The sequence below is a fragment of the Bicyclus anynana genome, chromosome 19, assembly GCF_947172395.1.
Source record: "Bicyclus anynana chromosome 19, ilBicAnyn1.1, whole genome shotgun sequence".
In the NCBI taxonomy this organism is placed as follows: Eukaryota; Metazoa; Arthropoda; class Insecta; order Lepidoptera; family Nymphalidae; genus Bicyclus; species Bicyclus anynana.
This window is the reverse complement of record NC_069101.1, coordinates 4,243,120-4,268,763: the sequence shown is the minus strand read 5'-3', so window position 1 is coordinate 4,268,763 and position 25,644 is coordinate 4,243,120. Positions and strand designations below refer to the sequence as shown.

At 36.4% G+C, this 25,644-nt stretch overlaps 3 protein-coding genes across 4 annotated transcripts in view; 2 read left to right on the top strand and 1 right to left on the bottom strand.

Annotated features, from left to right (window-relative positions):
• Positions 1-25,644, top strand: part of LOC112051897 (chromatin assembly factor 1 subunit A-A) — a 112,519-nt gene that overhangs the window by 40,312 nt on the left and 46,563 nt on the right. The window lies entirely within an intron of this gene.
• The window catches only part of LOC112051898 (pancreatic lipase-related protein 2), a 105,376-nt gene that overhangs the window by 46,085 nt on the left and 33,647 nt on the right, over positions 1-25,644 (bottom strand). The gene's annotated exons all lie outside the window — the stretch shown is intronic.
• Positions 1,659-24,705, top strand: LOC112051891 (malate dehydrogenase, mitochondrial-like). Its single transcript, XM_024090725.2, has 7 exons — positions 1,659-1,996; positions 3,404-3,605; positions 14,733-14,880; positions 18,126-18,311; positions 19,734-19,934; positions 21,352-21,563; positions 24,392-24,705. Exons 1-7 carry the CDS (start codon positions 1,672-1,674, stop codon positions 24,639-24,641), a joined length of 1,524 nt encoding a protein of 507 aa, XP_023946493.2. The 5' UTR covers positions 1,659-1,671; the 3' UTR covers positions 24,642-24,705.

The following is a 25,644-nucleotide window of genomic DNA, read 5'->3' as shown; positions in this document are numbered from 1 at the left end:
TGTTTATCCGGACTAATCTCTGTAACGACTGAACAGTTTTTATTGGGTCTTTCACAGGAAGATAGACAACATGTCTTCCTGTGAAACATGTACTTTTTATCCCAGAAAAATCCATGGTTACTGACGAAGTCACGGGCTCCTATCTATACTTGAACTAATATTAAAAAGCTGAAGAGTTTGTTTGTTTGCTTATTTGCTAATCTCAGAAACTACTGGTCCGATTTGAAAAATTCTTTCAGTGTTAGATAGCCCATTTATCGAAAAAGACTATAGGCTATATATTATCCGCGTATTCCTACGGGAACGGGAACTACGCGGGTGAAACCGCGCGGCGTCTGCTAGTGATAGATTCGACCTTGCTTCTAGATAATCTGCTCATTGAAAATTCCCAACATTGTAGTTGCAGCTAAATATAAAAACACTTTCACAATAGGGCTATATGAGTGCATCTATAAATATGCCAGTGCCAAGGTAGAGCGTTTCCCTCTCGCTAGAGTCTACGAACTATTGTTTTCAACACGTCCAGCTTATTTATAACCTTCTATCTATGGAAATTACGTGCTTAATTGGTTGATCGCTTCCGTGCATTATTTAGTTTTTCCTAACTGTAAACACAGATTAAAGAATAAAAGGTAGATAGAGCAATCGGAACTCGACTGTGATGCAGCCTTTCCATATACAAATTCAAAAACGAATACGAATCAGTACAACACGAAGTCACGAAGTACTAACTTGCTTTAGTTTGCATAAGAACAACAGACACTCCTATCCTTATATTCGATTTGCTTTAACAATCATTAGCTCTACAACTGTACCAACAACTTCTCAAGTCAAAGTAGATTCTAGTAAAACTTATTAATTTTTGGTCTTACATGGGACACGAACTCTGGGGTTCACAATTGGTAAAATATAAATAACAATCCATATTCGGCGCACTATCGAGTCTCCTCTCAGTATAAGAGGAGTTAGGCCTTAGTCCACAACGCTGGCCATATGCGTATTGGCAGACTTCACAATGTATAGAATTAAGAAAATTAAGAATTTCTAAATTATTATAGTAGTGATAATCATTAGATCATCTGAAGATATTTTTTCTACAGATCTGAGTCAGAATATGATGCATATCAAAATAAGTTAAACACTGAACCGGCAAGCCCTTTTCCCACAAAGACTAATAACGTAGCTATCTACAAAACAACTATGTCTTTAAGTTCAGCTCGTTGGTATAAGGATAGACAACAAACAACTAAAATAACTTGAAGTGTCATTATGTCGAGAGGTACGGGATTGCGGGTGCTCCCACATGTAAGTTTTCTTCATGCTTGACTGCAAATTAGACATTTTCTTTCTTTTGGGTAACGATTTTATACTATTAAATATGTTACGACCCAAAGTTCATATATAGTTGCCTGCCGTACCAATCAAAGGTTTCCTTGTTTTAGTTTGTTCAAATTCGGTAAAACTTCTTTGGTGTTTGAAATTAAAAAAAAATCCAATGTAATTAAAAAAAATTACAATCAGCAGACATATTATGACGTTTGTCACAAAAAGTTCCATGATTACATATTAGTAAGCAAATAAACTATAAAAATAATGATCTAAATTCATCAAGTAAGCAAATCTAAAACGGCAGCAACTTCTGTGATTAATAACGAAAATATTGCTGGCAAAATGTATTCTACAAAAGTGTTGTCTTTAACAAAAGTAATAAGCGAAAATGCTCTATGTTCATCTCGAATTCTGACAAATAATAGCTTGAATTCTGACTCGCAACAATCAAGAAATATTTTGAATACATCGAGAAGCTTATTAAATAAAAGGGTAAATAGAGGGTACGCGAAAAAACCGAGTAGCGAGTGTAGGAAGGCTTGTGTTGACATACCACGGGAGGTGGACTCCGTATGTGGTGAACCGTGCGAGAGAAAAATTAAGAAAAAGCAGGGCATCTTACATAAGATTAAACTCAAAATCATCGAGGGAGGCACCAATTTTGGGAGTAACTATAATTTTATTACGATTCCTAATGATTCAAATGCTTTCATCATTATCAACATCACCATCATCACGTCCACTGCAGGCCTTTTGTAGGGACATCCAAACATCACGATCCTGAGCTGCCTGCATCCAGCGAATTCGCTAGATGTCGATCCACCTGGTGGGGGGTCGACCAACACTGCGGTTTCTAGTGCGGAGTCGCCATTTCACCACCTTGGGATCCCGACCACCCATATGTAGCCTTTGTCAAAAGCTTCTTCAAGACCAGGCTTCCCTAATATAGGAGAGGGAAAATTGTGCAATCTGACTGGTAAACATACTCAAACAAATAAAACTGTTGCGCTTTATAATACTTGTATATTCACGTACGTACGATGTTTTCAATTATACTGCTTGCTCTAGCGTGGGAGCAATTACCTTCATGTTCTGAAACAAAGTTTTCCAACATACTGGTATTATTGTTCAGAACGTTGCTTAGTTTTGTTCAACACCTACTCTACATCTACCCACATCTACATAGTTTTGTATTGTTCTCCCACGATCTAGCTATTTTAGTTTTGTTATACGATCTAGCTACTTCACTTTTGTGAAGAAGCTAGATCGTATAACAATATTATTATATTATTATTAACTAGATCGTATAATAATAAAGAGTACAATATTATGATGTTAATGTTTATCTAACTGTCTAATTGTTAGTTTTTTATTTCTCGACTGCGTAATTGCTGTAGTCTCCATAGTGTGACCGCAGCAAAGTATCCGGGGTTTTTGGGCGAGCGCAGAAGCATCACTTGATAACGACCGAAGGCTGAAGACGTTTAGAACACAGGGTGGAACGACTCCCTAAGGGCCTCTCCTCTCTGAGACTGGTACCTCGGCTTAGAGAGCCGTTCTGGAAGGGTGTTTTGGCCTGAGTGTATCAGTCCGGACGCTCCACGTCCGGGTGATGTCAGATCGGAGAAAGTCATCTTATGGGGCTTCGAATCATGAGGTCCAGATTATGAAATATTAAGGTTTTCGTTCTTCCAAAAAATTCCAGTATCTGTTGGAAAGTGGGCAGTGTTTCACCCCTTTGCCTCGAATAGCTCTTTAAGGCAACAATTCAAGCCTTCATTTACCTGAGAGTGATGGTTACAGAGTCAAACATTATGAACCTAAGCCCACGAAACTGCATTGGAACGGCATGGAGGATCAAAACTCCAGTACCCCTTTTCTATGAACAGGCAGGGCTTTTCTTCTAGTATGCCAATCAATTGTCTTGATACACCGCTACAGAGTAATAACCCTTGCATTTGAACAGCGTGAAAGATTTGAGCTCGAATAACCCTCTCTTATAAATAAGAAGGGCTGGTCCTTGGGTTTTGAAATAGGATGATAATGATAATGATAATGATAAATCTCAATATAGCGCCATTTCGCCGTCTCCAATGCCCGGACAAAGTGTGCAAGGAAGTGGTGGTCCCTGAACCGAAGGAGTTGCCGGATCCTGTGCCCAAGCCGACCGCTCTACCGGCGCCTCGGCCTGGTCTCCAAGTATCAGTGTTAGGTGCTGACACTAACTTGGGACAGTATGTGGCGTTGCTACTCAAACAGTGTCCCTGTATAAAAAAGTGAGTTGAAATTTCAGTAATACACGTAGTGCAGGCGCCATAGGGAGTTGAGTGTGCAACATTATGTTCTCTGTTTTGAAACTCAGAAAAGCATGCAGATTAGGATTCTAGATGTTTCCAGGAGGCTTGTTTTATTAAGAATATCCAATTGTTTAAAATGGTTCAAGTTAAAAAACCAAAAGAGTTAAGAATTAAAAAAAAACAATTCTTAAAAATACATGTGTTACGAAAAAAACAACCTTTTTAATGCTCTTAATATGCATGCTTAACTCCTTCCAGCACCTCGTTCTATTAATATTTTATAAGATTTTGTTAAAATTGTCGAATCTTGGGAGCTATCTCTATCTCTTTCTAGGAATCATCTCTGTGATTTTTGTATTTGTCCGTGTAACCTTTCGTAACCTTTTGTAAAGCTTGTATTTTGGTTGATAATTAAAATGAAATATATAAAAGCTTAATTAGAACTGATGTTCGATTGGACTCTTTGTTTCTTATGTATTTTTGGTAACAATCCAAGAATTATTATCAAGATGTGCTGATGATGGAATCGGAAAATGGTCATAGACACTTCTAAACAAAACAAAATAATGGACGCAAAATTCCATTTAAATAAAAGTGTGTATTAAATGTATTTTAAAACTTTAATTAATTTTCAATTATCATTGTATAGGTAGGTTTACTTTGTCATGAAATTGGATGCTACCACACAATTAATGCTTATTATAAATGGGGACACATACTATTAATATTAATCATATTATATTTTTTATTAATATGCTTTTTAACGTATTCTTGAGTACCTAAAAAAAATTAGGCTGCGTAACTACTTGACCATTATTTAAGATATTGTAAGCCGTGTAAATTTCAATGCATCTATATATGCAAAGTTCTGCAATGAGGATGTCCTGTTTAGAAGTTCCACTCGTGCTATCAATTGCTTCCTACGACGTATATTCCTATTAACATTCTCAGTACCATCTTACGTTACCACTATTATCTTCAAATACAAAACTCCTTGTAGGTAAGATCAACCATATATCTGTTAGGATAGTTCCGTAAAATGTCAAATCATGCTTCGTAAAATGAAAGCTATGCAACTTCCCGAAAAACAACCAAGCCATACCAAAGAATAAGTAAACAAGAATTTTGGCGCATGCTAGCAGGGCAAATATTTTCCTCTCAAGCAAACTTCAGATTAATAAAAACCAGTCATATTCTCGATTCAGCTGTTAATAAAAACTACTAAAGCTATTATCCTCTACCGTTTTTGCTCCCAAAAGTAATTTCAATATTTCAACGTGCATTTCATTATTCCAATGCATTTCATAATGCGAAAATTTTATTGAGTTACAATTCGCTCGCTTCATGAGGTCGGCAATGACTCGTGGCCGCTCTGGGATCGTTTATCTTTTAGTTACATAACATCAATTTCATTTGTAATGTTTGTTACTTGAGCATTCCGAAAACAGACATAAATAATTTACTTTAAGGGCTCAATAACATCTCAGTTTTATGTGTAACTAGCTTCGTGCGCGTGGAATTCAGTTTTTCACAAATTCCTCGGGAACCATGGATTTTTCCGGGATGAAAAGTAGCCTTTGTGTTTAATTCAGAGTAAATCTCTGTTTCCATTTATTTAAATAAGTTTTTAAAATGGTGATAAATAAAAAAAAACCTTGGTTGAATTTGTTGTGGGCTCTTCTCGGCCCGTTTGGAACCCTCGTAACTTTAATTTTAAGTTTTCGAATGATTATTATCACCATTATGTTAAGTTTAATATTATTACCTGACGTTTCGAAAGAGCTTGTAAACTAAGCCTATTTGAAATAAATGAATTTTGACTTTGACTTTGACATTCCAAATCGCTTCAGTAGCCGCAGCGTAATGGAGGAACATACACACAAACTTTTACCTTTATAATATTAGTGTGACAACTATACGTACTAGGATAATAAAGCTATTCGGCTTTTGTCTGATAATAATAAGCCTATTTATCTCTTAAGTCATGAATACTATTATTAAGTATTTTATAAATACATATTGAATCTCCTTTAGGGTTGTTATTGACTTTGATAATGGTTGCCCGACACAAAAGCAATTACTGTTTATGTTATATTTTATAAATTAATATTTACACAACAGATAACTATAATACTAAATTTGAAGAAATTTCCATATAAATTTTAAATCTTTAAATCTCAATGTTAACTTATATTAGTAAACTAGCTGCCGTCGCGCGGTTTCACCCGCGTGGTTCCCGTTCCCGTGGGAATATGGGGATAATATATAGCCTATAGCCTTCCTCGATAAATGGGCTATCTGACACTGAAAGAATTTTTCAAATCGGACCTGTAGTTCCTGAGATTATCGCGTTCAATCAAACAAACAAACAAACAAACAAACAAACAAACTCTTCAGCTTTATAATATTTATATTAGTAAATTCATACAAATTATCAGTTTGTTTGTTCAAAAAATATCATAGGTTTAAAATTAGTGAATAAAGAACTGTCTTTAGGTCCGACGTCAGAATGAATATTTTCATCAGCATTGTTAAGATGACTTCTCTTTTATGTCAAAAGCTTTTGTACGCATAACTCGAAAATTTCGTAGTTATTTACGTTGGTGGCATCGCGTTATCTGAAAAAATCATTTTTCATTTTCATTCCCTCGGTTATAACGTCTGTCCACTTTTACGAGTATTTCAACGGCAGTCAGTATTAATCTTTTATAATATACAAATGTTTTGGCTTCATTTGGGATTCGTAAAGCCTTTTCATTCGTTATACTCACTGAAGTTTTGTTTGCTAAGAGTTGTTGAAGTATAAGGTCAAGGATGCCTTTATGAATATGCTAACATTAATATTGGTATGATTTCTAAAAGAGGAGAGGATAAAGGGATGGTATAAATATGAGACTTAGAATTGATTGTAAAGAATTCTTTAGAAGGTGAAATAAAGCTTTATAACTTTTATTTATTTATTTATTTAATAATCAAGCAATATCACACATTACATTATACAATACTAGCGGACGCCCGCGACTTCGTCCGCGTAAAAATCGATGTCAACTTTCAACCCCTATTTCACATTCAATTTTGCAAGTTTTATAACTTATACCTAATAAATAGTCCACTTATCATTTTACATTTACAAATGTACCTAGAAAAATTAAGGACTTTCCGTACAAACTTTCTACCCCTACTTCACCCATTTCTGATTTTGTTTTCGCGACAAAAAGTATCCTATTATCCTTCTACGTATTATGGTCTCAAATCGTCTTAAGTATCATTTCATTCTATTGTTTCAGCGTGATGCCCGGTCAAAAAAAGGCAAACAGACAGACAAAAAATAGAAAATAGGCTTCAGTATCGATCTCCTACCTCTACCCTACTCCTACCCTACCCGTACCCTACCCTACCCGTAATCTTCCCTTTCCCTACCCCTAGGATAGGGGTAGGCCCTACCCCTACCCTACCCCTAACCTAGGCATACACTTCCCTACCCTGCCCTACCCTACCCTATCCCTACCCTACCTTTACCCCTACCCTTCCCTTACACAACCCCTACCCTACCTGTAACCTACCCTACCCTACCCTACCCTACCCTATACCTTCCCTACCTTACCCCTACCCTTAGCAAAATCGGTCCAGCCCTATGAGCGAGGTGCGATGACAAAGGAAAATAGGGACTTCTATGCTAAAATTATAATCTTTGGATCTACTGGACCGATTTGAAAGACTGTTTTACCAATAGAAAGCTACGTTATTTGCGAGTGTCGTAGGCTATGTTTGATTCCCATATTCACACAGGAACGGGAACTACGTAATTGAAAGCGCGGGGCGTCATGTAGCGGAATTTCTGCGTCTTTTAGAAATTTTGTATTATCTCCGAAACTATTTAACTAATTAACATACTATAAAGGGCAAATTATATCTCCATAATATCCTTGTGATTATTAAATAATTTATTTTGGTAAGGATTTAAGTTAAGTAGCATAAATAATGACGCAAACCTAAATATATAAAATTAATAATTTTTAAAACACAAAAGGTACTATATCTGCTAATATATAGAAGATAGATATATGGTGTCGCGGACTTTTTTGTAGAACTTTTAAAGATACATAAAGCCTCCATACATTAATTTCAATTTTACACAATGATTAAGGCAGCGCATTCGAATAAGTCTGCTTAAGAGGATTTTCGGTCCGACCTGTATGACAAAAACTGTGTTAACTCGGCGAATATATATAATACTAATATAAAATATAGCCTATAGCACTCCCCGATAACGTAGCATTCTAATGGTGAAAGAATTTTTGAAATCGGACGAGTAGTTCCGAAGATTACCCCATTTAAAAAATGTGACAAACTTACAAACTTACAAACTTTACCTCTTTATAATATTAGTATAGATAATAATAATCATACAAGTTACATTTTATTACATAATGCAAGTTATGGATACCCAGTTTGGGCGTAGCCTTTTGTCGAGTGAGTGATAGGGAGACCGATTTTATTTTTTGTTTTTTTTATCATTCATGTAGTCATTTACCGTGTAATAGCACTTTTCGACTAGAAAGTCCCTTAATTTTAAAACTAAAACTTCAATAGACTTACACAAAACATGGCAAGTGTGAGTCACCGAGTCATTCTGCAAGGGTTTCTTATAATTTGAGAGCAATATTTTTTCAAGTCTCAATAATGAAGCAAATTTTTGTCTTGAAACTTCACTTAGTAAAAAATCAAGTCTGACTTATTATAAATGCAAAACCATGTTTGTCCTTCTCCCTAAAAAGAAATATCTACACAATATTATAAATTATATTGAGTGCTGCACCGTTGAGATACCTTACCTATTTCTAGGTAGAAATATCCTTTCGTAACACATACAAGATACCTACGTATGTACGTGATGAATTTTGTATAACGCAGAGTAAACAGTCTCGAGGGAACTTTCTCGAGGGAAACTCGAAACACATCACGATCAATGGGACAGTTTATATTTTTTCTATGTCGTTCTTTTTATTAAGTATAGGTCTTCGGATTTACTTTGATTTAGGTACTATGTCTTTATCTGGTTTCCAATGTTGCGGCTTCTGCGGATCGATCAACACTGCTCTTTACTCTGATATAGTCTGTGAGGGTATTTGATAAAATAAATATGTGATGTAAAATGACAGTTGAAATAAAGTTAGTACAAGCTTAACGCTGGTTTCATTGTGCACGACCTTACATAGTCTCTGATTTCACTTTGACCCATTCATTCTCCTTTTGTTTGTAAACGAATGTAGTTAATTGATATTTCCATCTGCTAATGGGTCTGCTTCTTCGTCACCAAGGGATGTTATAAGATTAAGTCTTTCACCATCCCTTGGATATCACGATATTGTAATATTACTCCGGTTGTCATTAGGTGTAATTGTTATGCAGGTTTTCATTAAATTTAAAATTAATTTGCGTTGTTATCACTTTTCCTAATATAAATAGAGCAGTAAATTACCAACATCATCATAATCATCATCATCATCATTATTTTCTGCATATTGACCCAATACTGCAATAAACATAATTTTTTGACACTACGTCATAGGTAATTAAGTACCTACAAAAATTCATATAAATATTTATTGTTAAGATTGTTATATTGTTGGTCGACCCCTCACTAGTTTGTTTGTTAACCCCCCGGCTCCAAACCGTTTTGTTTGGAAGTCCACGCAACAGACCTATATCCAGCAATGGACGTCCATTGGTTTTTAATGATGACAATGATATGAAGTTTGTTATATTTTAAGTATGTACTCGTATAAAAAGAAAATCCATTAAAAGAACTATGAGACCGCTTTTGTAATGTGCATTGTTCTTATTCTTTACAAATAACGTCAAGTTTATGAGGATGGCTATTTATGTACCTAATTATGTAACACTTTTTGTATTTTGTACAATAAAAAAAAAAATAATTGTCCGTAGACAATCTAGAAAATCATTTGCCTGCATCTAGAGATTATTTTATGCTACTCAAGACTCGATGGACGTTTTAGTTCGATAGCATACTCGAGATGTTGGAAGACAAAAGATTGGTAAGTAGGCACTTCACCTGAATTGGAAATCAATCTGAATTGAAAGCGTGGGCTGGAAAATCGCATCTTACAAATTTTTCATTCTCTCATCTTTATCGATAACAGGGTTTTGCTCAACTCCATCGAAGATTGTGAATCTAAACAGTAAAGCGATTATTTTATATTTATTTGTAAGATAATATGACGAGTAAATAATTAAACTTATATTACTTCTTTACTTTGAGCCTTCAAGCTTATCCACAGAGGGCGGGATTTGTTTGATTTTAAACTCTGTAATTTTATTTAATTAAATGTTTTAAAGTGAATGAGATAAAAATAATCAAACCTATAATAAGCGTGGATTAACTACCATTTTTTTCATTGGTTTGCTAAACTGGTACAATGATTTAAACTAACAAAGCTATATCAAAAATAGCTTCTATTCATCCTCATGTAATTGTGTCTACTTGAAGCCCACAAAACATGGTTACATTGGGTACATAAGGCTTTTCTTGACTAATAAGAGCGTTTAGATATTTTATATCCCTTTTATCCCATAAAGCATTTTTTCCAGACAAGATTAAGCCAATGTCCCTGTTTTGCAGCTTAGGCGTATAAATCTCTTACTATACTTTGCGTAACTATGTCTGTAGTACAGTACCTCTCATACATACTACAATCCTCCTCTATCTTTGTCTTTCTATAGTATCGTGTTAGACCTTAGACCATTAATAACAGGACTTGCCTCGCTAACCGTTACCCCTCTGGCAAAGATCAAAAATCTACGATCTAACGCGTTTATGAACTGTTGCTACAGAATCGATGTTTCATTGTTGTAATCGTTTTCGTCGTGTAAAGAGCTCCCTAAAAATGCCGGTTTGTGTAGTTAAATGGCATAAATTTATGATCAAAGTGTTAGACAGAGAGATAGAAGTGAATTCGCACTTACAAGTTATACAAAACATTGTTACAGAATAGCTCGGAGATAAACGAACGCGATTATTTTTGAAATTGCCACTTCTTATTAACGTAACGCGTTACGGCGCCACTCTGGCTGGCTTCCCTTTCTTACGCATAGAACAGCTATAGGTTATCACTTCTGTCGAGCGTCCCGAGACGCACACGGTTTTCTGTCTTGGTAGACAGTTGCTTGTCGAATTCTCGTATTTGCATAAAATTGCTAAATAAATCAGTTATTCACTGATTTATTTATTTATTAAGTTTGCTAGCGACTTTTACATAATTTTTTTACACATACAAAAAAAAAACAACTTATGAACTAACATGCTTAGCGTATGCTAAATCGTATTAAAGCAAACATTGCTTGCAAAACCACTTTCATCTAATAATGTTACAAAACAAAATACTAAATTATTAAAATAATAGTATCCTAATTAAAAGCAAAAAAAAAAATTAATTATGTAATATGTATTTCTTTATATAAAACTATATAATAAAAAAATAATAGAAAAAACTAAACAATAAATAGTAAGAAAAAGCAAGGAAACTAATAAAACAAGCCAGTCTTCAAGCCATACTTGGCTAACCAGGTTACTAATGATTAACCTGATCACTGACAAACAGAAGTTACACTTCACAAGTACAGGTACCAAGTCACGCCGTCACGCACATAATAAAATTCATTCTCAGTCCGTGAAATCACCGAAGCATCCGCAATGGCTGAGCATCAAAGTTTTACAGAAGCCTTAGCCATACCGTTATACGGATCATTCGGGGAATGTAATAAAATGAGTCGGGATTTTATGAGCTACGAGTTGGTGCGTCGTCTACGTCTTTGGTCTGTTTATTGCAAACTTTACGGCTACAGAACTGATTGCATTGTCCAGTTTGTTTAACACTACCTTTATTGGTTTTGTTTATTTCTATTAACATTATAGCAGCTTCATCAGCCTTTTGTAACATCACGATCCTGACATCACGATCCTAAGCCACCAGCGAATCCCTGCGATTCGTCGTCAGTCCACTGATGTGGCCATATCCACTGGGCTATCAAGCATTAACGAACCCGACTACTGATACCATAATTATTAGCTATTATTTAGTTACTGTAACCTTATTATTAAATTTAGTTTTAAAATTAAATTAGGTACATGAATAAGTTAATAATTAAACCCCGTAGCGACAAAATTCTAAACTCAAAAATTGTAGACACGTAAACTTGTTTCACAGATTATTATTATTATCGCGGGTCTACAATTTTTGAATTTAGAATTCTAGCGCGCCGGGAATCGCTATCTTTATTTGTGTTCTGTGGAAATTACGTTTAAGTTTTTTGATCATCATCATCGTCGTCATATCAGCCGATGGACGTCCACTGCAGGACATAGGCCTTTTGTAGGGACTTCCAAACATCACGATCCTTAGCCGTCTGCATCCAGCGAATCCCTGCGATTCACTTGATGTCGTCTGTCCACCTGGTGGGGGATCGACCAACACTGCGCTTTCTAGTGCGGGGTCGCCATTCCACTTTGAGACCACAACGTCTATCTTAGAACTATGTGCCCCCGCCCATTGCCACTTCAGCTTCTCGACTCATTGAGCTATGTCTGTGACTTTGGTTCTTCTGCGGATCTCCTCATTTCTGATTCGATCACGCAGAGATTCCTTAAGAGCCTTCAATTCTTAAGAGGCCTATAGTTAGTGACCAAGTTCCGGAATCATAGGTCATCACTGGCAACACTATTGTCTTCAGCTAATCATAACAGCGTCGTCAAAATCACATAATTATTGCTAATTCAATCGGAACAATAGGTGGGTATAATCATTTTGAATCGTCAATACATTCGTTATTGTTTTTTTACATTAAATATAAAAAAAAATACTCATGAGTGCAGTCGCAACTTTGAAAATCCATGTGGAATAGATACTTGGCTATCTTGTATTGAGAAACATTGAAACATTGTTTTTCTTGTTTAATAGAAAACCTTTCTTATCTAAATAACTAAACATATACACTACTATTAGAAAGATAAAGAGATTTTTGTTTGTTTGTTTGATCGCGCTAAGGAACTACAGCTGGTCTGATTTGAAAAATTATTTCAGTGTAAGATAGCCCCATTTATCAAGGAAGGCTATAGACTATATATTAATCCCGTATTCCTACGGGAACGTGAACCACGCGGGTGAAACCGCGCGGCGTCAGCTAGTAAATCAATGAAAGTAATTCGTGTTTTTTGTGTACACGACAAAAAGGTTTTAGGAGAACCAGAGTTGTATACCCATAAACGCTTACAAAGTTCTGCATAAAAATTGTTCAAATAATAATTTTCCTTTCAATTTTTCAATCATTTTCCTCTGCAGAGCAAAACTGCAGTGTTATAACTCATTACAAAAGAGCAGACGGCGACATACGGATAGGAAATGGAGAAAAGTGCTCCGGCGCCAACACAGCGTCTCTCCGATCATAATACAAAAAAGAGTAAAAACACAGAGTAACTAAGTCTTTACAAGCAACGTACTGCAGCCGGTAAAACCCATTGAAAAAAAAAACTTCAAACTTTTTTCATAATTTTAAATAACATTTCTAAAATAAGTTTGATTTTTTTTTGTTTGCCTCCTCCAATGTTTTCCACCTTTCCCTATCTTTAGCTGCCTCTTGCCATTTCACTCCCACTCCCTCTATTTCATCTACCCATCTAGCAGCTGGGCGGCCTCTCGGTCTTGTGCCTATTGGACCACCCCATTTCAGCACTCTTTCGGTCCATCTTCTGTCGGTACATCTGGGCAAGTGACCAGCCCATTGCCATTTCCTTTTAAAGCAGTAAGTTAAGGTTAAGCTACAATAACACTAACAACAATAACTTAAATGAATGTAATAATCATTAATCACCAATAAAAAAAATACTCCATTTATTTCTTTAGTTTTTGTGATCAGTTTTTAAAATATTTAAAAACATAAGACGCCATTTTTCCAAAGATGCTTGGAGGCCGTTGGATCAGCTTCCACCTTCACACAGGAAGTAAAAGTATAAGAAATTGTAATGTTGTCATCAATTGTAAATTATATAATTGTATGATTTTTTTTTAAAAGAGCAACTGTTGAGTTTCTTGCCGTTCCTCTCAGCAGAACCTGCCTTCCGAACCGGTGGTAGAATCTTTACAAATAGTCGACTGACGTATTTAACGTCAACTGACGTATTAAACGTCAACTGACGTAGCCTGCTTGAAATAAATGTTTTTTGAATTTTGAATTTTATTGACTCGAGAATGCATTACTTTTTAAATTTCGTATTTGGAGCGGCTACGACACCGTCGTGTTCGGAACGCTCCATCTGTATATTATTGATTAATCTGTGAGTAAAAAATAATCTTGTTATTCCCCACACCCTAACGACCTGTTATCTTAAGAACCCCTGTAGCGAGGCGGACAATAGCGAGAGGGATGGAACAGACACAAGAAAAGAAAAGATACGCGCTCATGATTCTGGTAAAAAGTTTCACAGTACAAAACTGTCTCATTACGGTTCAGAAAACTCTTCCTAACATCTGTAGTTAGATCTATTAAATTACGCAACGGATATTTAATTTGATTTTCATCATTAGATAGAGTTATTCAAAAGGGCGGTATATAAATATCTCGTGTCTCAAACGTTGAAGGGAAACCATCATGAGAAAATATACCTGAGAATTTTCTTATTCTCTATGTGTGTGAAGTCTGCCAATTCGCATTGGGCCAGATTGGTTAACTATTAGCTTAATCCCTTCCCATGCTGAAAGGAGATTCATGATAAACGTTAAGCTGAATATGGGTTGTTAATTATGGTTCACGTTCAGAAAACACTATAAAACCACGTTCAATCGTCATTATAAAGCAGGCATTGTGTCCAAAAACTGTACCGTATAGCACACAAAATTCGTGAAATTTAACCAAAAAAGAGTTATTTCAGCGGCTTTATTCCTATGTTTGATAACACCTGGAGATTTCTGTATTCTGAGGGTTCACGGTACTTGGTAAATCATCAAATTGTAAAATTTAATGGGATTTAAATGGGGGATATAAGTTTGTAGAACATTTTTCTAGTAATCTACAGTCAATATCGTGTTTCAGATTGCGTTTATATGAAGCGAAGGATACGTCTTGTTCGGAATGTAACCGGAACTTGTGTGAAGTGGTGCATGACCTGCATCACATCGACACCAACTGTCTCGTGGAGGCTTTCAGCTGCGCGCGCTGTGATCTTCAACGATGTCTTCAGGTTCTATCCTGTTATTTTTTTTTTTATTCTTTACAAGTTCGCCCTTGACTGCAATCTTACCTGGTAAGTGACGATGCAATCTGAGATGGAAGCGGGTTAACTAGGATGAAAATCCACACCCCTTTCGGTTTCTACACGACATAGTACCGGAACGCTAAATCGCTTGGCTGTTCCTCTTTGTCGGTAGGGTGGTAACTAGCCTAGAAAATTTCTTAATTCTCTGCGTGTGTGAAGTCTGCCAATCCGCATTGGGGCAGCGTGGTGGACTATTGCCTAACCCCCCTCATTCTGAGAGGAGACTCGAGCTCAGCAGTGAGCCGTATATGGGTTGATAACGACGACACAGAGTAACAGTGAATTCATAGAAGTTGCAGTGGCCCCCCACGGGACCATTCAACCGCTGAGTGTCGAATTCCCAAATAACGACATTCGACACTCAGTGGGTGAACGATCCCCTGGGGGCGCCCCCACAACGTATGTTTTCCACTCTTAGTGTATAATCCTTAAGGCGTTAGCATATTCTGTTATCGTATAATTTATATTAAGCGAAAATCGATTTTATTTATAGCAACTTAAAATTCAAAACACTTAACGTTGTGCCTAGTTGTAAAGTGGTTGCCGTCCATAAACTGGAAATCTGCATATCTTGAAGAGCACTTACCCGGCCCAGTCGGTGTCAACTAAAACAAACTTTGGCCATTTTCACCAAGTTTCCTCAATACACCAATTTATATTCAAAGTTAGTTGAAATATGACTTTAAGAGGAATACATACATCAGTTTTTAGATTTTTGTTTGAAAAAGACTTTCACTGCGTTACGGGGTCGATCGACCTCGTACCGCATCCTACTGCGGCGCGGCTACTTAAAACATAAACTTCCCTGGGGTCCGAAGGGCCTAACTTTCATCAGGTTTATAATAGAAAAGAGATAAATATATATTTTTATTTACGTTTAGGTTGCATGAAAGAGATCACTATTAGTGGTAAGGTCGCCTTTTGCCTATAAAATTGCTGTGTTCTTTTGTTATTTTTCTTTGTTGCACAAAGAATTTTTATTTATTTATTTATAAAGTCATTATAAATAAATAAATAAAAATATTTCAGATGTGCTATTAAGCCAAGAATCAGTCGCACACCTACCTTAATACGGGGTCGAAAGACCCCGAATCGCACTATAGGAAATAAACTAATTACTGTTGGTGATTAGTCGTATTTTTTTCTCAGGCTCGGCCCAACATGGTCGTTTTCCTTTTCGACTTAATTCAACCTACAGGGCATTCGCTGTCCATTCAAACTCCCTCAACAAATGAAGCAATCTAAACACAATGTATGAATTGACGGCGGCTTCCCATGGTATTCGCAAGTAACCGAGGGTGGTGACCTCTGACCGCTTGCCAATCAATACAACAAACGACTACCTACTAAATCTTGCATGCTGTTTCCATGATTACGGTTCTTCTATTATGCTTGTTTTTAAAGCCTCGCATAAAACGTTTCACGTTCAATACTGACTTGTACTATAAGTCCATCCACTCAATCTTGCATGTTATTCTTGATTCTATACCTATTGTAGCCCTGCTAAATATGTAATGCAGTTATTTTATGTAGTAAGAGTTTATTGCTGACTCTTCTCAGCAGAGCCTGCCTTACGAACTGATGGTAAAGTCTTCACAAGACTTCCTAGTCAAACTAGACTTCGTTGAATTTTTTCACGTATACGTGGTTATAATATATTGTATGAAAAAGTAGTCTGAGACGGATATGACGTCGCTCGATTTCGTGTTAGCTTGTGCCGACGCTAGGTGGCTCGACTTGTTGCCGTAAAGAGTAGGGAGTTAGAGAGGGGTAGCGATCGTTTGGCGGGAACGACTTGCGATATAAGGCGCCGTCGTACGTGCGGCTTTAGTATGCTCGTGGCGTTCGAGCCATCCACATTTCTTGTTGTGTAATTCTTTATCGGTTACTTGAGATAGGCGGGGAGAGTGCCTTGAGTGGAAAAGGGAAGTGTTTGTTAACTATCAAAGAATCCTTTAAGCCTACACACAACGTTCACAAGTGCGTGACTGCACTCAAGGTCATTCTCTTCCATTCTAAGGTCTTATTTTGGTTACAGCTTGATTTGTTAATTAAGTTGTCCTGACAAATATTATTATTCATAATCTTTGTTCGACATTGGTTTTCTTATTTTTTTTTAATCCACTTTTGAAGCTTCTGCTAAGAATAAATGGGTCGGACTCAAAGAAAAATTTAAACCTTAATATTTCCAAACGAATTTTTAAAATCGAAAAAAGAGGTTAGTTAGATTTCTTAAAACATATTGTGGTGGGTGTACAATATTTTAAGAACCCTACGGTGAAGCTACAAGGGTTTCGTGTTGATTGCGGAACCCTGAAAAACTAAAAAAGAGCTTAATCATTGGAATCCCAGTCACGTCAACCGCGCCCTCTATGCGGTCGTGGGCATAATTAAATGTTATTGACCTTTCACGGTGCCATGAAACTTCGTCGACGTATTTAACGAACTTTCAGTCGTAAAACACAATTAAAACCGCAGCCCCGTTTGTGATTATGACCCAATTATTCAATTTCTACTTTAGAATTCAGCTGAAAGACCTCAGGAATTGTACGTGGTAAAATAAACGGATTTTACTGCAGCGCTATGAAATATTATGTGATACCACATCGCTTTTGTCCGCGTAATCTCGTTTTTTTTTTGTTCTGCATGTTGCTGTTTTAAAAATGGTGTATCATTTTTATTTTTATAACTGCGAATACATGAAAGATAAATTTTATCAATAAACAGTATTCAAAATATTATACATTTCGTTATTCCACTCACAAGTGTAGTAGTCGTTGGATAGGTATACCTTTTCGCAAAATAGTACTCCGAGAAGTCCATTACGCCAATAATACCTTATGGTCCATTCAGTTAATGACTTACTTCATTAGCATCCTAAGTATTCACTAAATTAATACTACTAAAAGTCGAATACCCTAAGTAGATAATTGGCAATACTTACAATCCTTCTTTAAAAAAACCCGCTATAGATTTTTTTATAGGTAAATCATAACAAATTTGATGAACCTTTTCATAGATAATTCGGCGGATTACGAGTGTGTCTAACAACCTAGATCATATCATTCAGTTATGTTTTCTAACTTAGAAAGGCTACTTTTAACCTGTAAGTTATACAGGAATACAATCATTAAGGACTCCGTATTTAATTCTATCAAATATTTTTCCAGAACTCTGATATCGTATTGTTATTGGAAAGTGGGAGCGTGTCTATGGATATGCCAATAGAGAACCGTTTTAACTTTCAAGCGCCAATTGTAAAAGCCTACGCCGATGCCATTGCCAAGGAATGTCCGAACGCCTTTATCATTGTTTGTACTACTCCAATAGAATGCATGGTGCCATTAATTGCTGAGGTGACAAATCTTTCTACATTCATCATCATCATCATCATCATCATCATCATCATCATCATCATCACTATCATCATTATTAACAGCCGATAGACGGACTTCGGAAAACGCTCTCGAGCCGCCAGCATCCAGCGGCTCTCTGCAACTCGCTTGATATCCTCAGTCGACCAACACTGCGCTTTCCTATGCAGAGTCGCCATTCCAGCACCTTGAGACCCCAATGTCCTTCGGCTATTCGAACTATGTGTCCTGCCAATTGCCACTTCAGCTTCGCGACTCACTGATGGACCAACGGAACAGTTTTCGTACTAATTTTTATAATTATCTCTTAGATATTATTGTTAATAGCATAAAATGTTGACTGAAATAAGTAAATTTTAAAAGCCCATCTTTCCCCAGTACCGTGTGAATACGTAAGTCTTCAAAGGTTTTCCTTTTTTCGGCAAATTCCTTAAAAGTTTAAAAGCACTCTTGGCTTAACGACCGGAACATCCCTCTTCGTCGAGGCCATCTTTCCCTATTATATTATTAAAGCTTTTTTACATTAGGCTCAAAAAACACTCAAGTATACCATATAATACTGCTTTTTACATGCTTTTAATCCCTTGATTATTTTACGTAGTATTTCTAATAGTATCTTTTGCTTTAGCTTATTTTATTAAAGGAAAAATTTCATGAATATTCATAATTATAACGAGCACGTTGTTGAATATGTACTAACTAATCTTTTCCCTACATCTATAAGCCTCATGCAAAAAATATCAGAGTTTCTAAAAGCATTTTTCTCAGACAGTTTCGATATGCATTAGTAACTATCTTTTCGCCTTGAACTATAAGATCCGATATTAACTCCCATTTATCACAGTTCCCTTCGGCTATTAAAAGTTTTACGAACTTCCATTATCGGAATATCAACACGTTATGACTTACGATATGGGTCATCAATATGTACTTAATTCGTGTTTGCATTATTAGCTTCTTGTTTTAGATTATTTATTAGCTTTTCTCTTTCTTTGAATATATGTATATGTCTGGACTGGCCTTTATTTTTATTTAGATATTTATCCCCGATGTGGATGTGTCTATTGAAAACAATGTCATCGTTTTCTACATCGTTCGTTCGTTAAGTACATCAATCAATCGTGTCATAATCGGTCCTTTAATTTAGAACCTAAATGATGTCTGCGTGCATGTCTGTGATATCGTAGCTTCGAAGCGAATGATTGATTAAGATGAAGTTTGTTTGAAAACTGACCCTGATGTGATTGTAGTACTTAACTGTAAATGATGAATTTCCGAATAGTCCAATCTAAAGATAATAGCGATGTTTTCCCTTATTTTAAATGCAATTTGTAACTAACTCGTAAAAGATTTTAACTGTCGGGGGAATTTTGAAATTTTAACCTGTATTTTTTGCTATCATAGACTATGAAGGAGACAGGCTGGTACAATCCTCGAAAGTTGTTGGGCTCCTTAGCCGTACCAGAGATGCGTGCAAGCACCCTCGCGGCTCGAGCCCTGTGTTTGGAGCCCTATTATGTGCATGTGCCGTGCGTTTGTGGAACTGAAGGGCCCACTTTGGTGCCGTTGTTTTCGAAAGCATTGCAGTACTTTAATTTCAGTGAGGTATATCATTATTTCTTACATTTTGACAAGTACTCGTATATAGTACCTGCTTTAATTAGTTATTATTTTACGTGAATTTTTGATACTTTCTATGGGATATCATGAGGAATCTCCAGTCGTCCACTCTTATCTTCTTCGTCTTCAACCCATATTCGGCTCACTGCTGAGCTCGAGTCTCCTTTTAGAATAAGAGGGGTTATGCCTATAGTCCACCACGCTGGCCCAATGCGGATTGGCAGACTTCACACACGCAGAGAATTAAGATAATTCTCTGGTATGCAGGTTTCCTCACGATGTTTTCCTTCGCCGTTTGATATTTAATTTCTTAAAATGCACACAACTGAAAAGTTGGAGGTGCATGCCCCGGAACGGATTCGAACCCACACCCTCCGGAATCGGAGGCAGAGGTCTTATCACTGGGCTATCACGGCTCTTATCTTCATGGTATATGAATTTTGGTGGCGCAGTGGGTGGCCCTGCTTTTTGCATCCATGGCTATGGGTTCGATTCCCACAACAAACACACTAAATATATCACACAAAATATTTGTGTGTTAAGCATGTGTTTTTTAGTGTCTGGCTATATAAAGAAAAACTCAGAAATGTCAATACACCTAGGTTTTATCATCATCATCAGGTGATGCCATCCTCTTAACAGAATTTGGGAGTCAGTATGCGAATTGTGAAAGCCTTCCTGTCCTCCAAACTTCGTTTCACTCCACCACTCCAGTCTCTAATGTCGTCCAAAACTTTTCTCCTTTGACAACCTTTGCTCTCTTGCCCTTAATATTTCCTTCTAAGATAAATCTTGGAAACGAAAACTGAGCTTCTCTCTGTAGGTGTCCAAAGAAGCTCAGTTTCTTATGCATGATGGTAGACAAATATTAATTAAAACGTTTCACTTTTAAATTATAATACCTTGATTGAATAAAATGTTCAAATATTCCATAGTCAAAGTCAAAGTCAAAGTCAAAATTCATTTATTTCAAATAGGCTTAGTTTACAAGCTCTTTCGAAACGTCAGGTAATAATATTAAACTTAAGATAATGGTGATAATAATTATTCGAAAACTTAAAATTAAAGTTACGAGGGTTCCAAACGCGCCTTGGTCCGAGAAGAGCCCACAACAAACTCAGCCAGGTTTATCCTTTTTTAGTTTATCACCATTTTACAATAGGTGTATAAATAGCATGTCATGTAATACATTTCATTTCCAAGCAATTTTGTCATTTACGTAATCATTGACACTATAATATGACTTTTCTATAAGCTTACGTTTAATAAAAACTTTGAACTTATTGAGAGACATGCCAGTGATTTCAGGTGGCAGTTTATAGCAGCGAATAATCTTTTACATGTAGAAAACAGCAAATCAAGCGCTTTTAGAATGTTTTTTAAATACAATATAAACTTCTAGCATAACGCTGAAATGCTGACACGTACAATACGAAGCGCTGCATCCGCTGTAGCCAGAGCAGATGGCACATGTATAAGAACCGCTGAGCTAAGCGAAGCACATGCTGTGGCCGGACTTGTTGCTAAAGTAGCTTGGGCCTTACTGTGCAAGGATGTACCAAGAGTATCTGGATTTGTTGAAACTGATCCGGCGCAAGTCGTTTCTCCTGCAAGGTTATTATTTTCAGATGTTATTAGAATTTTTTTTTTTATTGTTTACAAGTTAGCCCTTGATTACAATCTCACCTGATGGTAAGTGATGATGTAATGGAAGCGGACTAACTTGTAAGGAGGAAGATGAAAAACCTTTCGGTTTCTACACGACATCGTACCGGAACGCTGAATCGCTTGGCGGTACGTCTTTGTCGGTAGGGTGGTAACTAGCCACGGCCGAAGCCTCCCACCTGCCAGACCTGGACCAATTAAGAAAATCTCAATGGGCCCAGCCGGGGATCGAACCCAGGACCTTCTTTTGTAAGTCCACCTCGTATACCACTGCGCCACGGAGGCCGTCAAAAACGTTGTTGTAGTATGTTAAGCATAAACATATATGTGTGTGTGTAAGCAAAAGGAATGTGAGCACAGATAAATGTATAAGTCTTCTTTATTTGATATAGGCCCAATTTAAGAATAAGGATTAAAATAATCCATACCTAGATTACCTACTTGAAATTATAAATGTGAAACTGCTAAACCATTTAATTGAATTTATAAATTCCTTTCGCAAACGGAAAGCTACATTAGACTATATTTTATACCCTTATTTCTACGGAAACGGGAATTACACGGGAACGGTTGCATCCGCGTGTATAAAAGGACGCTACAATAAGGGAATCGCCTCATATAGATACAAAACGTGGCCTCTAAGTGTGTTGGCGGAAAATAGTGGAAGTAAGTCACGGACAAAATTGGAATTCTGGTATAATTAATAGTACCTATACGAATATTGTAATAACCTTGACCTAAAATATAAATATCTGATAATAGCCGTTAAACCTTGGCATATAAAGCAATTAGTTATTTATTAGGACTTATCAGATTGCCAAGATCACTATCATGAAACTGAAACTTAAATTAATGTAATTTTAAATTAGACTACAATTACCTATAGATACCTATTACTAACAAATTAATAATTACAAAACACAAGATAAAAAGCGACGTCGACAAACTGAGCAATTCAAAATCAATTGAACTAACAAAACTTGAAAATTTATTAGTTAAACAATAAAAGTAAAAGACAAAGTTAACCAAATACCTAATCAAATCAAATCAAAAATCATTTATTTCAAGTAGGCTCAGTTTACAAGCACTTTTGACACGTCAGTTGACTATTTGTAAAGATTCTACCACCGGTTCGGAAGGCAGGTCCTGCTGAGAAGATACCGGCAAGAAACTCAACAGTTGCTCTTTTGAAAAAGTCATACAGTATTATAATTTACAATTGATAACAATTACTGTTTACATTTCTTGTAGTTTTACTTCCTGTGTGAAGGTGGAAGCTGATCCAACGGCCTCCAAGCATCTTTATCATTAAGGAACTCATCAATGTTGTAGTACCCTCGACTAAGTAAATGTTTTTTAACACATTGCTTAAAGCTATGCATTGGCAGGTCCATCACAGTCTTGGGGATCTTATTATAGAAGAGTACACCCAAACCTACAAAAGATTTTTTTACTCTTTGGAGACGATGTGCAGAAATAACTAACTTATGCCCGTGTCTAGTAAGACGTGGGTTTAGATCTCCTTTTCGTTTGTACAAATTAATATTTTGTCTTACATATACTATACTGTTATATATATATTGACAGGCTACTGTTAGTATACCTATTTCTTTAAACTTTTGACGAAGGGACTCGCGTGATTTTAATTGATATATTGCTCGAATTGCTCTTTTTTGAAGTACAAATATAGATTGTATATCGGCAGCCTTGCCCCACAATAAAATTCCGTAAGTCATTACGCTGTGAAAGTACGCAAAATAAACTAGCCTAGCTGTATCAACATCAGTGAACTGTCTTATTTTTCTCACTGCAAATGCCGCTGAGCTGAGTTTACCAGACAGTTTTTCTATATGAACACCCCACTGAAGTTTACAATCCAAGGTCACTCCCAGGAAAACTGTGGAACTCTCCATTTCCAGTGTTTCACCATCGATCATTATAGACTTTTCTAATTTTATTACATTTGGTAATGAAAACTCAATACATTTAGTTTTCTTGGCATTTAAAAGAAGATTATTTGCAGTGAACCAATGCGACACATGCGACATGGCACGGTTTACGTCGTCAGAGTTATCTTTATTTCTGTCCGTCTTAAAAATTAAGGATGTGTCATCAGCAAACAGTACAATCTCACATATGCCGCTGACATGGAATGGTAAATCGTTTATGTACACTAGGAATAAAAAAGGACCCAGAATTGAACCCTGTGGGACGCCCATTTTGGTAGTGGAACCGTGCGACTTTATATCATTTATGCATACCTTTTGTGTTCTATCACTGAGATACACTTGATTTTTTGATGATACGAAGCGCTTGACTGCAATCACCACTGACAAGCTTTAAAGTAGTCTATCGTAAAACGCATTTGCCTGAAAGAAACCTTATGAAATATGACTTAAAGCTACCAACATTATAGGTGGTAAGGAAAACGGAAGCTGGAAAGACATTCCATGTATTTGCAGTGCCTTAAAAAATGAGGATCCAAGGCATCTAAACCATTTTGTAATCTACAACGTACTGGTGCAGATTTCTGCTATGCCTTGAAGTTCTTTTATAAAAGTGAAGGAGGAATTAGATCAAAATAACACAAAGTATACCAAATTTCATGTCATGATAAATAGTTTGAGAAGTAAGGAATCCAAAGTGACCCTAAATGTTTTCTGTTAAGAAATACTGCCTGGCGTTCAAATTTGGCTCATACGCTGTCGAGTATCTCAGTATAATCGATGTTATCAAAGAATTAAGAAGATTACCTACAATATAAGTTTTGTCTTCAGATTCATAGCAAATGCAGTCGAGATCACCGGCTCGGGAATCACCAAGAGCCTTGGATTACTGAAAATGTCGGATTTAGAAGTGACACAAGTCGACCACGCCCTAAATAAGCTTTACTTCACACAGAAGATGGTATACAATTGGTATTGCAAGTACTCTAGCTCGACAGAAAAACTTGATGCGTGTCAAACGCATTTCTTCAATCCGCAAATTAATCAACGTTTTGAAGATTGTGCGTACGCGACGCTATGAAATTGTTTTGATGTTTATTTAGTTTTTTGTTATGTCTTAAATGCATTGTGTTTATTTACTATGTTTTTTTTAATATATCGTTATTTATAGCAAATGTGTTTGATTTATTTTTATAAAACTGCTATTTCTCTGTTAAGAATATCAAGATTTATTTATCATAATTGTATCTAACCTCAAACATCTTTGATTTATGCATTACGCACTATATCAGCTACATGAGTAAAGGATGAATAACATATTTCTCTGAAGTTTCCGTGATTTTAACCGCGTAGTTTTCATTTTCGTGGGAATACATAAATAAAATGTAGCTACCGTTAGGCCATGGCTAGTCGCCACCCTTCCGGCAATGACGTCCCGCCAAGCGATCTAGCGTTCCGGTACAATGTCGTGTAAAAACCGAAAGGGGTGTAGATTTTCATCCTATTCCTAACAAGTTAGCTTGTTTGCATCATCACTTGCCATCAGGTGAGATTGTAGTCAAGGTCTAACTTGTAGAGAATAAAACAAAATACATATAGCTTATGTTACTCGCTGATAATGTAGCTTTCTATCATTGAAAACTCTTTCGAAAACAGTTAATTGGTTTAACTGCGAAATCGTATAACTGTAAAATCACTTTTGTAAAATCAACCCATTCTGAGCGAAGACTCGAGCTCAGCAGAGAGCCGAATCTCTTTGCTGAGCTCGAGTCTTCTCTCAGAATGAGAGAGATTAGGTCAATAGTCCACGCCGGCCCAATGCGGATTGGCAGACTTCACACACGCAGAGAATTAAGAAGACCCTCTGGTATGCAGGTTTCCTCACGATGTTTTCCTTCACCGTTTGAGACGCGTGATATTTAATTTCTTAAAATCGTCGTTGTCGTTGATTTTACTTCCATAATAATTTCAACCCTTTGACTAACTAAGCCATGAGTAAACATTCTAGCGTTAAACAGAGTTACGTTCGACGTCGGCGCCAACAATATTGTGTAAGAGTTTAATTTCCCGACTAATAACTCGCG

What these genes read in the sequence shown, in the direction of transcription:
- LOC112051891 (XM_024090725.2), top strand. Translation starts at nt 1,672, where the DNA reads ATGTATTCTACAAAAGTGTTGTCTTTAACAAAAGTAATAAGCGAAAAT. An exon ending in CAGTGTCCCTGTATAAAAAA is followed by an intron (nt 3,606 to 14,732) that starts GTGAGTTGAAAT and finishes ATCGTGTTTCAG; the next exon opens with ATTGCGTTTATATGAAGCGA. An exon ending in CAAGTCGTTTCTCCTGCAAG is followed by an intron (nt 21,564 to 24,391) that starts GTTATTATTTTC and finishes TTTTGTCTTCAG; the next exon opens with ATTCATAGCAAATGCAGTCG.